Source organism: Mus caroli, chromosome 8 (genome assembly GCF_900094665.2).
Source record: "Mus caroli chromosome 8, CAROLI_EIJ_v1.1, whole genome shotgun sequence".
NCBI lineage: Eukaryota > Metazoa > Chordata > Mammalia > Rodentia > Muridae > Mus > Mus caroli.
Genome location: NC_034577.1, coordinates 101437082 through 101449746, shown reverse-complemented (window position 1 = coordinate 101449746; position 12665 = coordinate 101437082). Strand labels below are relative to the sequence as shown.

The 12665-nt window shown below is 41.9% G+C and overlaps 1 protein-coding gene across 1 annotated transcript in view; it reads right to left on the bottom strand.

Annotated features, from left to right (window-relative positions):
* The window catches only part of Hydin (HYDIN axonemal central pair apparatus protein), a 307836-nt gene that overhangs the window by 250941 nt on the left and 44230 nt on the right, over positions 1 to 12665 (bottom strand). Inside the window, exon 7 of the mRNA XM_021171126.1 lies at positions 1109 to 1310. Coding sequence (XP_021026785.1) covers positions 1109 to 1310 — 202 coding nt within the window. The remainder of the gene's footprint in view (positions 1 to 1108; positions 1311 to 12665) is intronic.

The window sequence follows — 12665 nt, the reverse complement described above, 5'->3', positions numbered from 1 at the left end:
TGTGCAGAAGGATCCTATTGTGGTGTCTTTCTTGCTGGCGAGTCAGGCGTCCCACAACACCCTTCACAATAGTCACAAGTAATATAAAATACTTTGGTGTGACTCTAACTAAGGAAGTGAAAGATCTGTATGATAAGAACTTCAAGTCTCTGAAGAAAGAAATCAAAGAAGATCTCAGAAGATGGAAAGATCTCCCATGCTTTGGCAGGATCAATATAGTGAAAATGGCCATCTTGTCGAAAGCAATCTACAGATTCAATGCAATCCCCATCAAAATTCCAACTCAAATTTTCAAGGATTTAGAAAGGGCAATTTGCAAATTCATCTGGAATAACAAAAAACCTAGGATAGCAAAAAATCTTCTCAATGATAGAATCTCTGGTGGAATCACCATGCCTGACCTCAAGCTGTACTACAGAGCAATTCTGATTAAAAACAAACAAACAAACAAACAAACAAACAAAACCTGCATGGTACTGGTATAGCAACAGACAGGTAGACAAATGCAATAGAATTGAAGACTCAGAAATGAACCCACACACCTATGGTCACTTGATTTTTGACAAGGGAGTTAAAAACCATCCAGTGGAAAAAAGACAGCATTTTCAACAAATGGTGCTGGCACAACTGGCGGTTATCATGTAGAAGAATGTGAACTGATCCATTCTTATCTCCTTGTACTAAGGTCAAGTCTAAGAGAATGTCATTTTAAAACCGATTAAATCTTTAATTATTGCTACTGTATAACCAGGTTAAGTTTAACTGATTAGCTACAGCATCTGATGTTCCAAAGGGCACCCTGCAGCAGAGCCAGTGTCTCAGTTTGTGGTTAAGAATGGGATCCCCTTCCCCTACCTGGACTGCTGGGCCTCGGTGGGAGAGAGTATACCTAGTCCTGCTGAGACTAGATGTTCCAGCATGGGGTGCTAGCTAAGCGGGACTTCCCCTTCTCTGAGGAGAAGGAGAAGTATGGGTGGGGGGCTATAAGTGTGGGACTAGAAGGGGTAATGTGAATTTTTAAAAAAATATTATGAAAAAAAGAATGCACTGTAAAAACACTGCTTCCTGCCCCTCCCCACCATATTAACTTGATTTACCCCCACCATACTTGTATTTTTCTTTGTCTTCCTCTTCTTCGGTAGCAAACACCTTCCACTGGAAGTGGGCAATTATATTAGTGCGATTGTGAATGGTTATAGACCGCTGGTTGGCCAGAGATATGTAGGTTTTCTCCATGATCAAAGAATTCTTGTCCAGTCTTATATTCACATCTACGGCAACTCCATAGAGACATACAAATACCATTTCACCTGGAAATTAATAAGGTAGAAAGACACTTTAAGATTTATCCTAGGATGGGGAGAAGGCTCACTTAATAAAGTACTTCCCATGCAAGCCTGAAGAACTGAGTTTGATTTCTCAGAACCTCACAAAAAGCCAAGCATGCACCACCCAGAGTTTCGGTGCTGGGGAAGAGGAGACCAATGGATTCCTGAGGGTTCACTGGTCAGCCAATCTAGACAAAGGTGACCTTGTCTCAAATAACAAGGTGGATTGAGGCCTGACACTGATCTCTGGCCTGCACAGGCATGTACACATACATGTGTAAACACATAAAAGACTAATTCTAGAATGATACTTCTGGCCTTAAAAAAAAATCAAGATGAGGTTAGGGAATGTGGACCATCCATTTTATATTTTATATGTCCTCCAGACCATCAACCCAGAGTCAGACATGATCAGAAAACTTAATTATCACCCTTTGTTGAAATTACAGGAAATGAAACTATCTTCTCTAGTCATTTTTAAAAATATATAAGCCACATAAAATATGAATTGTTATGAAATGTTCTCTGGGGATATTTTTCTTCATAAATATTCTTCAGGCTTACAACTTGGCCAGGAGGACCAGGCACTTCAGAATTTAAACACAAGCCTTGTCTTTGGTTCCAGCATGAGCTAGTGTCTGGTTCTGAAAAGATCCAGTCAAATACACTTGGGACTAGCTGCTCAGCACCAAGGATTTTAAGTTCCCCCAGGGGTCAGAAATCAGATTCAGTAAGTTCAAAACTAGAATCACATATCCAAACAATGACAGCAACACACAGTATACTGTGCCTGGGTAGCAGAGACATAGAAAGAACTAAAAACAAAAACCATGAGTTAATCTTTAAAAGCATCTTAATCTCAGGATCACCCGCTCTTGGCAAAACAACAGTCACGGACTAGTGCAGACTCACGGTTATCTTGACTCTAGGCATGGGAGGCCACTGGGCATTCAAGAAGATGCACACCCCAAAACTATAGTTTTCTTGACTCTGTGGGGGCTACAGTGAGTGTATCACTCTAGTGTTAAAACAGAAAAGGGCCCGGAGAGATAGCTCAGGAGATAAGAGCACTGGCTGCCTTCCCAGAGGACCTAGGTTTGATTCCTACCACCCACATGGTGGCTCACAACCAACTGGAGCTCCAGTTACCGGGAATGTGACTCCTCCTTTTGGCCTCTGAGGGTATCAGACATGCACATGGCACATAGACATAGATGCAGAAAACACACATACATAAGGAAAATTTAAAAAGAGAAAGGGTAGACTTAAATACTTTGCATACTTTGCGTATCTGTGCTGTACAAGTTTTAACTAGAATTGCAAAAGCATGGTAATTCACCCTTTGTTTTCAGCAATAGTTTCTTAGCTTTAACAGTCGCATAGGAGCCAAATAGCCACCTGAGTTAAATCAATAACCTGAGTTCCAAGACGATGCTTTGGGCTAGGACACTCCCATGCAGCTGCTCAATGGATCCAGGTGGAACCGACTGCTCTTATCCCCGGGTAATCTGGACCTGGTTGCAATTTAGTGGTAATTTAGATTTTAAAGGTCAAATACATCATTCTTCACCATTTTTAAACACTAATCTACATGTCCGTGTTCCTGTTCATAGCCCTAGCCAAGCGGATAAGATTTCGCAGGTTCCCTTTAACTTTATCACAGCTTGAAGAAAAAGCAAGCGCCAAACCTTTGAGTCTAAAGTTTAAAGATTGTAGGAAGATAGATGATAGATAGATAGATAGATAGATAGATAGATAGATAGATAGATAGATAGATAGATATGTACATACATAGATACATACATACATACATAGATGATAGATAGATAGATAGATAGATAGGTGGATGGATGGATAGATAGATAGATGGATGATAGATAGATAAATGTAGACCAACAGATGATAGATAGATTGATAGACAATCAAATTTAAGCACTATAAAGCCATGCACAAAGAAACTGAAATGCCTCATTCTCCTCACAAAAGCCTAGGCCTGCAGTTTAGAGGTAAGAATTACTCATATTTCCATGGACATCCTTCATTAAAAAAAAAAAAGAATTCAGACTTTCTGGGGAGGGAAATGTGATAATTGAAAACTCACTGTTTGAATTTGCATATTTAAGTGTGGATGACATTGGGCTCCATTTATGAGTTAGTAGACAAGATAAAAAGAAGACCTTCCCTATAAATTCTGTTACTAAAAGAACTGCATCCCCAAAATGAGGGTAAACCGGATGGAGATGGCCCTCCATCTCCTCGGTTTACTGTCAGACTGTCTTGCTGAAATCGCCTACACTTTACAGAACACTTCAAGCTTCGAGTTTATGTCACTCACTGATTTTGACCTCGGACAAAACGGAGAAACAACTCATTTTTCTCTAGAGCAGGGGTTCTCAACCTTCCTTTTTAATACATTTCCTCATGTTGCAGTGATCCTCTCCCCACCCCCATAAGATTCTTGCTACTTCTGTAATTTTGCTACTGTTATGCGTTAATGTAAACATTCGTACTTTCTGATGGTCTTAGGCAGTCTCTGTGAAAGGGATGTTTGACTCCTAAAGGGGTTGCATCTGCCATAAGTTGAGAACTACTACTTTAGCAAAAGGCATCTACAACCACAATTTTAAATTTTCCAACAGTACACAGTCAAATATAATGCTTGCAAAGAACCGAAGCCTCATATTAGAACTACTAACACGTGAACAACAGAAGTGGGCTCGCCAAGAACAGACACCAGGCACCATCAGAGAGAGGCCACACACCAATCACACTTAGCATGTTCATAAAAAAAAAATGGATGATGTGAAAGCTGATGTGATGATGGGAGACTAAGAAAGAATCTAAAATGTGAAGAACAGTCATACTTGAGGACTTACAGATGAAAAAACGAAATAAAATAAAGGCCTAAAATTTAACAAGAAAAAAAGACTGCAAAGGAGGATAAGAACCTTTAAAGGATACACATAATAAGAGAATTTCTATTTTTATGAGAGAAATCAGTGAAATGAAAACTAGTTCAAAAAGTATAAAAGCATAAGAAAATAACACGAGTGTAGGGGACTCTTGGGGACCTCGGGATGGAGATGGTCACATCTAGCCAAGGTAATATTTCAAGAGATGATGGCTAAGAGTTTCCTGGAATTAGGGACATCAGTTGATAGTTCCAAAACCCAGAGGAATTAAAATGGGGTAGACTAGAGGAAATATATACCTAAATATATTACAATAAAAACCACAGGAAATTGACGACAAAATCCTGAAAGCAGAGAAAGACAAAACACTGCCTTGAAGAATAGACCTATTCTCAAAACCTTTAGCCCAAAATTTGTCCTGCTTTTAACATGCACAGGGATAAAGATGGAGCAGAGGTTGAGGGAATGACCAGACAATGATTAGCCCAACTTGAAACACATCCCATGTGAGAGCGCCTGCCCCTGACACTATTAATGCTACTCTGCTATGCTATGGTTGAGCCTAGCATAACTGTCTCCTGAGAGGCTTCATCCAGCAGCTGATGGAAACAGATGCAGAGACCCACAGCCACACATCAGGCAGAGCTTAGGCAGTTTTGTAGAAGAGTAGGGGATAGGATTGAGTGAGCCAGAGGGGTCAAGGACACCCCAAGAAGACCTACAGAGTCAACAAGCCTGGGCCCATGAGGACTCACACAGACTGAACCACCGACCAAAGAGCAAGCAAAGGCTGGACCTAGGCCCCCTCCCTGCACATCTGTAGCACATGTGTAAGCTTGATTTTCATTTTTAACAATTCTTAACAATTGGAGTGGAGGCTGTGTCTGACTCGGTTGCCTACCTGGAGTACCTAGTTGGGCCTTAGTGGGAGAGGATGCGCTTAGGCCTACTGCAACTGGATGTCCTAGGGATGGGTGGTACCCGAGGGTGACTTCCCCTTCTCCTCAGAGAAAGGGAGGAGGTAATGGGGGAGGGGCTTGTAAGGGCAGGACAGGGAGGAGAGAAGGGGGGGGGGTGATCAGGATGTAAAGTGAATAATTAATGCATCTTTTGATTAAAAGAATAGAGCTATATCTGATGTGTTAACTGAAATAGCAGCAATTTAAAGATAATGGAATGTAATCTTCACCCTGACCAAGGGGAAATATAACAACAGGAAATCTATAGAATTTTTTCAGGTTTTAATTTTTTGTCTGAAAATGTCGTTATTTTGTTTTTACCTTCCAAGGATACTGGAATGCTAAAAATGGCCCAGTTTGACCTCGTTTTCCCTCAGCACTTTAACGATGCCCTTCTCCAGCCTCCAGTTCTCCTAATTTCAGCTGAAGAGTTTGCCACCAGGAGTAAGAGCATTCCTTTAAAGGCAGAGCATCTTTCACTTTCTGGGTCCTTTCATAATGCTCTCCTTGCTTTTAAACAATAGCATGTCTACGTTTGGTTTAAATCTATCGTGACTCAAAGGAAGAAATGATATGTCCTTCATTGATGCTGGAAACAAATTTGCAAAATTGAAAACACAGTTTGAAAAGTCTATAAAGCCTGATGCCCTGGATCTGGTAGAGGACAGGGTAGGGACTGGATTTGAACTCACTGGCACAGGAAAGGGCTTCCTGAACAGGACCATAGGAGCATAGGCGTAAAGAAGAGAAATTAATAAACGGGGTCTCATGAAACTACAAAGCAAAGACACCATCATTTGAGTGAAGAGGCATCTCACAGAACAGAAAAATCTTTGCTAGTTATGCATCTGATGGAGAGTATCCGAATGTAGAGAAACTATGGATGGGTAGGTCATAGACCCCAGTAGGAACCTGCTACTATTACTCTAAGTGGTCATAGTATTAAACCGACTTCTAATGACTTAACTGGAGCTCTACCTATTGATCTGTGCACCTCTCTTCCCTCCTCAGAGAAGCTTCTTTTTAGTAGATGGTGATTAACAGAGATTTGCACCTGGCCAAAGAATAAATGAGAGGTTGTGGAATTCTTGGCCCTAAATGGTGCATCTATGTCATATTGCCTCCTTATCCCAAGGCTGCAGAAGAAAGGACAGAAAGATCGTAAGGCCAGAGGTGGCGGATGGCTACAATGAGACTCAGCAGGGCAGTTGCACATATAAATTAACAGTTATGGCAGCACATACAAGGCTTGCACTAGCTGGTGCCAGACAACATCCAGGGTTTGGAGAGGTGGGGAGTCCTAGATAAGGATCTACTGGCAGCTGGTTGCTGCTTGGGAAGGAGAGTCAGTCTACATTTAGGGATATGGCCCCTAGTAGAACTAACACACACCGGTAGGCGACAACACGTGCCTGAGCACACTGGTAGCACGAACTGTGTATGATGGATTTTGTTTTAAGAGGACACAAAGTTGGGTGGGTAGGGAAGAGGAGGGTCTGAAAGGGGAGGGAGGAGATGCTGAATATGATCAAAACACATTGTGTGGAAAATCTTAAACACTATTAAAAAGAAAAAATTACAACTTCAAAAATCAAGACGACGGTTCAATAGATTGGGATAAGGCTGCAAAGCTAGAAATGTAAAAAAGATGCTACGTATGCTGAAAAGATGCACACATTTGCTCTAATGAAAGACATACAAATAAAAATGAGCTTATGTTAGGACCCTCAAAGCACAAATAAATATAGACACTAAATTGGTTATAAATTTTTAAAAAAATGTTTGAAAATGCAGTTTCTTGTCAGAGGGGAAGGAAACATGAAATGGTCTATCCTTTTCCATTCCCGGCGTTGAGTTTGGTAATGTGGAGCAAAATTCAACCAACATTGCCATACTGTCGGCTCTGTGTCTCACTCCTGGGAATGTGTCCTGAGATAAACTGGGTGTTTAAAATGGTGCTGTTCTTAGGAAGCACGGAGTGAGAATGTGACTTATGGGTCAGAAGAACACCGTCCCTCTGAAAGCAGTGCTCAGTGTGTGTATAAAACGCACACAGGCTTGAGGAAGGATCCACGGATGCAGTAGTAGATGGAAAAGTATGCAGAACAATTTATATTGTATTTTATATTCTGTGTGCGGAAGGAAGATGCTGTGCATTCACATTTGCATTTATTTGCATAAAAACTGTTCAAGAAACTCATAAAATGGTAGCGGGCTGGGTAAATGGGAACATATGAAAGCAATATATACTTTGGCAATGTTTCAGTTTTTTAAACATATGACTATCCCATCTAAAATCTTTTGTGAATTATTATTATTATTATTATTATTATAGAGATTACAATAAATATGTAAAACTGCCCAATAATATAATGAATGTAAACTGAGATGCCTTCCCATAATCAAGCATGTTAATAAAAATTAAACAGTTTCACAGTACCCTGTTGGTACTAGATTGGTAAAGATGTGGAAAACAAAACTTCTCATGTTTGCTGAGGAAAATATAAATTGGTAGAGTTGCTTGAGTCATTTAACTACCCAAGAAAATGTCATATAAAATGTCTTTGTCACCCAGCAATTGTACCTGTAGGAATTTAGCACACCTTTAATCCCAGCACTCAGGAGGCAGAGGCAGGCGGATTTCTGAGTTCGAGGCCAGCCTGGTCTACAAAGTGAGTGCCAGAACAGCCAGGGCTACACAGAGAAACCCTGTCTGGAAAAACCAAAAAAAAAAAAAAAGAAAAGAAAAAGAAAATCTCACCCAGCTGTAGAACATTGTGCAAGGATGCTCAGGACAGCACTGTCTGTAATAACAGAAAAAACAGAAAGGGCCTAAGTGTCCTGTAGGAGAATAGATAACTTACGGCATTTTGGGAGCCTGAGGAGTGGGCTTACTCAGTAAAGTGCCTTTTGTACAGCTACGAGAAGCTAAGTTCAGGATCCGTGTACAAGCCAAGCATGGTGGTATGCATCTGCAACCTTAGCACTGGTGGTGCAGAGACAGGTAGACTCCCAGCACTCACGGCCAGCCAGTCTAGGCAACTGGTGCCTCTAGGGTCAATGAGAGAACCTGTCTCAAATAATAATAGGCAGGGTAACAGACAGACACCCAACATTGACTTCTGGCCTCTATATACAGGCACATATATACATGCAAAATTAAAAATCCCATACTATACTATATAATGTGTGTCTATACATTTAAATCTGTAAATCACATCTGAGTGAATAAATCAAGTTGGAGAATGGTATGCATCATATACTGTGACATTTAAAGATGGAGTTAGGGTTAATGCAAATCTATAGGAATAACATAAAGTCCCCTACACTAGATGTGGACAGTAGATTAGAAAAGGTAACAAGGTGACTTCAAACTTATATTTTGGTTACAAGGAATAAAAAATAGAGCCCTTCAAAGGAACTTGTGTGGAAACCTGCTGAGGTGAGTTAAAGCTAATATGTACTATATAACATGGCTTTACTTGTTCTGTTTCTGTGGCTATTTGAGGTGTTTTGTTGTATTAAAAAAATAATCAAAGGATAAAAGACTGAAGGGCCTATCTCACACCAATCCACAAATCCCACAAATGAGTGTGATCAGGTTGGCTTGCTCACTGCAACAATGTGCCTGGCCAGCAATACAATAACTACTATATCTTTTTCCTAGAACTTTTTTACCCCCGCTACTTTCCAAAATCCATCTGATCCATAGAAGAGGAGTGCGGTGGTTAGAATGAGAATGGGCCCCAGATGCTCAGATACTGAAATGCTTAGTCCCTAATTAGTGTTGAAGGATTAGGAGGTGTGGCCTTTGGAGGAAGTGTGTTATTGGGAGGTGGGCTTTGAATTTTCAAAAGCCTACACATCATTTTCAGTTAGCATGCTCTCTCTCTCTCTCTCTCTCTCTCTGTATGAGTGTGTGTACCTCAAGCTTGTGTCTCAGGATGTGAGCTCTCTGCTGTTACTCCAGCATCATCCCTACTTGCCTGCTGCTGCCGTGCTCCCTGCCATGATGGTCATGGCACTGTATGATGGTCTGAAACTGTAAGCCGCCAATGAAGGCTTTCTTCTACAAATTGCTTTGGTGATGGTGTCTCATCACAGCAATAGAAGAGTAACTAAGACAAGGAGGGAGTGACAGCTCTTCTTTTTGTCCCCAAGTATTTTAGGATACTTGTTTTGATATGCATTAGCCTAAAGGCAACCTTTAAAGGGTTCTCCATACCCTAGCTATCTAAGAGGCACAGGATAGAGGTGGTGAGGTGGTGGCGTGCTTGTGCGGATGCAGAGGCTGTGTGTGTCTATGCTGGCACTTCTCTGTGTCCTTGGACTCCCTGTTCCCACTCTGCTTCAGTTTCCGGCATTGGGTGCAGCAGTGCAAGAATCATTTATTATGTCCCAGGAAAAAATAAATTTCGTGGAAGGTATCATATTACATTTTGCCAGATTTACTACTATCAATCAAACAAAGCCAAACATGAGCAAAACTAATTTCCCCACACTAAATGTGAAGCTAGCTGTGTGCACAATACATCCCCCACTGTGGCTTTAGAACTTGGAGATAACAGAGGACGTGGGTATGTGAAATAAGATGGATGCGGGGAGCTATGGAGTCTCAAGGGAACAAGCTGTTGGGGAGGGTGAATGAACGTTGCTCATATCTTGACCACAGCGGAGTCAAATTTAGCACCGTCATATGCATACCACTCAGTGCAAATTCCTCATCCCTTTCCTTATGAAGCTAAAATGGGGCAATCTGAGTTCACCAGCTATGCGAGCTACTTTGCTTGTCACTATGATGAATAACTGGCAGGACATAACTGAAGTGTGGAAGGGTTTATTTAGAGTTTGAGGGGATATAGTCCACGTGGTCGGGGAGGCATAGAAGCAGGAGATTGAAACAATTGACATATTACATCCACAGTCAGGAATCAGAGAACAGACAGGAAGTGAGGCTGGGTCATAAAACCTCAAGACCTGCCTCCCAGCGGCCATCTCCCTCTAGGGAATCTCTGTCTCCTAACAGTTCTACAGCCTTCCCAAACACCAGCTGGGCACCATGAGCCTATGGGGGAATTTCAAATTCAAACCACAATCCAGCATGTCAGCGACAAGACTAAAATTGTCACTGGTCTGAACCAAAGGCAGTGCAGGTTTGTAAATGGGACCTAGCTTAGAGCATGCCAGGAACTTGGGTTCAAGCTCCATCTCTACCTGGGCACAGTCATTAATGTGCCCGGGGTTTGTACACTCAGTCCTTTCCGAGACGGAAAGAGGTAAAGGCATGTCCTCTAGCTCCCACATTCTTCCCCAGGGTGTAGCCCTTTCAATGGGGGAACTAGAAAAAAAATGGTATTGAGTGAAGTAACCCAAACCCAGAAAGACAAGAATCAAATGTCACTCCAAATGTTAACATATGAGTATATACTCAGGAATGACTACAGAAGTCAAGAAAGTGAAAGAAGGAAAGAAGGAGGAGGAAGAAAAGGAAGAGGGGAAGGGGAAGAGGAAGAGAAAGAGGAGGAGGGGAGGGAGAGGGAGAAAAAGAAGAAAGGAGGAGGAGAAGGAGAAGAGTGAAAGGGAGTGGGAGAGGGAGAAGAAGGAGGAGGAGGAAGAAAGGAAGGAAGGAAGAAGAAAGAAAGAAAGAAAGAAAGAAAGAAAGAAAGAAAGAAAGAAAAGAGAGAGAAAGGAAGGAAGGAAGAAAGAGAGAGGAAGGAAGGAAGGAAGGAAGGAAGGAAGAAAGAAAGAAAGAAAGAAAGAAAGAAAGAAAGAAAGAAAGAAAGAAAGAAAGAAAGAAAGAAAGAAAGAAAGAGAGAGAAAGACCATTGCCATGGTAGGGTTGGGAAAAAATAGAGAGGACATAGCAGGGTACAAGTGTAAAATGGGAAATGGAAAAAGGGGATCTAATAAAGAAGTGGGGAGAAGATACAGGAGAAAAGTAGGAATGCATGAAAAACTTATCTACCTAAAGTAACATACTATATGTATAGTAAATATGCATGTATAGTTTAAATGAAATTCTGTCATCTGAGCTGACAATGCTCCCTTTAAGAGCTAAAGACAATCTAACAAAACCCCCAACACGGGGACACTCAAAAGTCCCCCTTTGAGTTATTGATCAGAGTGGTCCAATAGATCCCCAAACACTATAGACTGTCAGTATTGCCCTTGGTTGCCCCCTCCCAGAAGTAGAATGCTTCTATTGTTGAAGACCGATGTACTTCAGATGCAGGGGCCAGAGGCCCTGAGCTGGATCTGACCTGAAGGCTACCTCCCTGAGGACTAGCTTTGGTGGTACCAGAGGGCTCCATGCCGGTCTCTAAAAGAGAGGGGCAAGCAAAAGTCCTACCCAGCTATGATGTCTCTGAACCACAACGATGCCCAGCAATGGCATGATAACCTTCCGGGTAAAGCAGTGGCATGCATCTATTAATGGTCACCAACAGCTCTTTAATTACTGAAGAGTCACTCAACAGGAGGGAAGTCATGCCTGGTACCGGTTACCTAGACAACTGCCCAGGACTAGTAGTAAGAAGACCTGACAACTGACGCTTTGCCAAACCAGCATAATCCCTAACCCCATTCTATATATTTGTCTCTATACCCGCAGCTATGTGCAGTCCTCGCGCCTCATCAAGGAAACTTCTTTTTGCAGGAGACAGAGACCATTACGCAAAACCATGACAAATCAAAAGGCAGGAGTCCAGTCCCAGTGGATGCATTTATAAATCAACTTCCACAGCTAAGGTTCAGGGAACATCATGGAAGGAGAGGACAGACAGACTGTAAAATCCAGAGGATAGGGGATCTGTTGTGAGACTGTGTCGCCTAGTAATAATGTCAGAAGCTACACACATAAAGTCTCACAAACATGACTGCCTAAAGGGGAGTTGAGCCAGAACAACAGTGGGCATGTTACCACGGACAGGGGCAAGACCAAGAGGTCTCAACCCTACACAAAGAACTACAGGCAACTAAGGAATGCTGAGAGCAAGGGTGGGGGTGTGGGGAATAGTCCTCCCCAGGGAGGAGCACACCAACTGGTTATCCAATACCAAATGGTCAGCCCTGAAAACATACACACACTTAATAGACAGACTGAGCTGGTTATATTTAGGGCACACACACGCACACATGCGTGTAGAAATAATTAAAGGGGAAAAGGCCATGAATTTGAAAGAGAGCAAGAGGGGGTATACAGGAGGGTGTGGAGGGAGGAAAGGAAACTGGGAAATGATGTAATTATAATCTCAAAATAAAAAGAAATTAAAGAAAAAGAAACCCTCTAGGCTGGCGATAGAGTTCAGTAGCAAGTCTTGTCTGGACCCCTCTCTGTCCCTGGGGCAAAATCCTCTACTGTCCCTTTAAATGCTAACACCCAATGATGTGAGACTCTTCCCCATAAAACATCTCTGACAACCAAAGATTCCTATCTTAAACCATGGAATGAGGAATAGAGAAAGGGG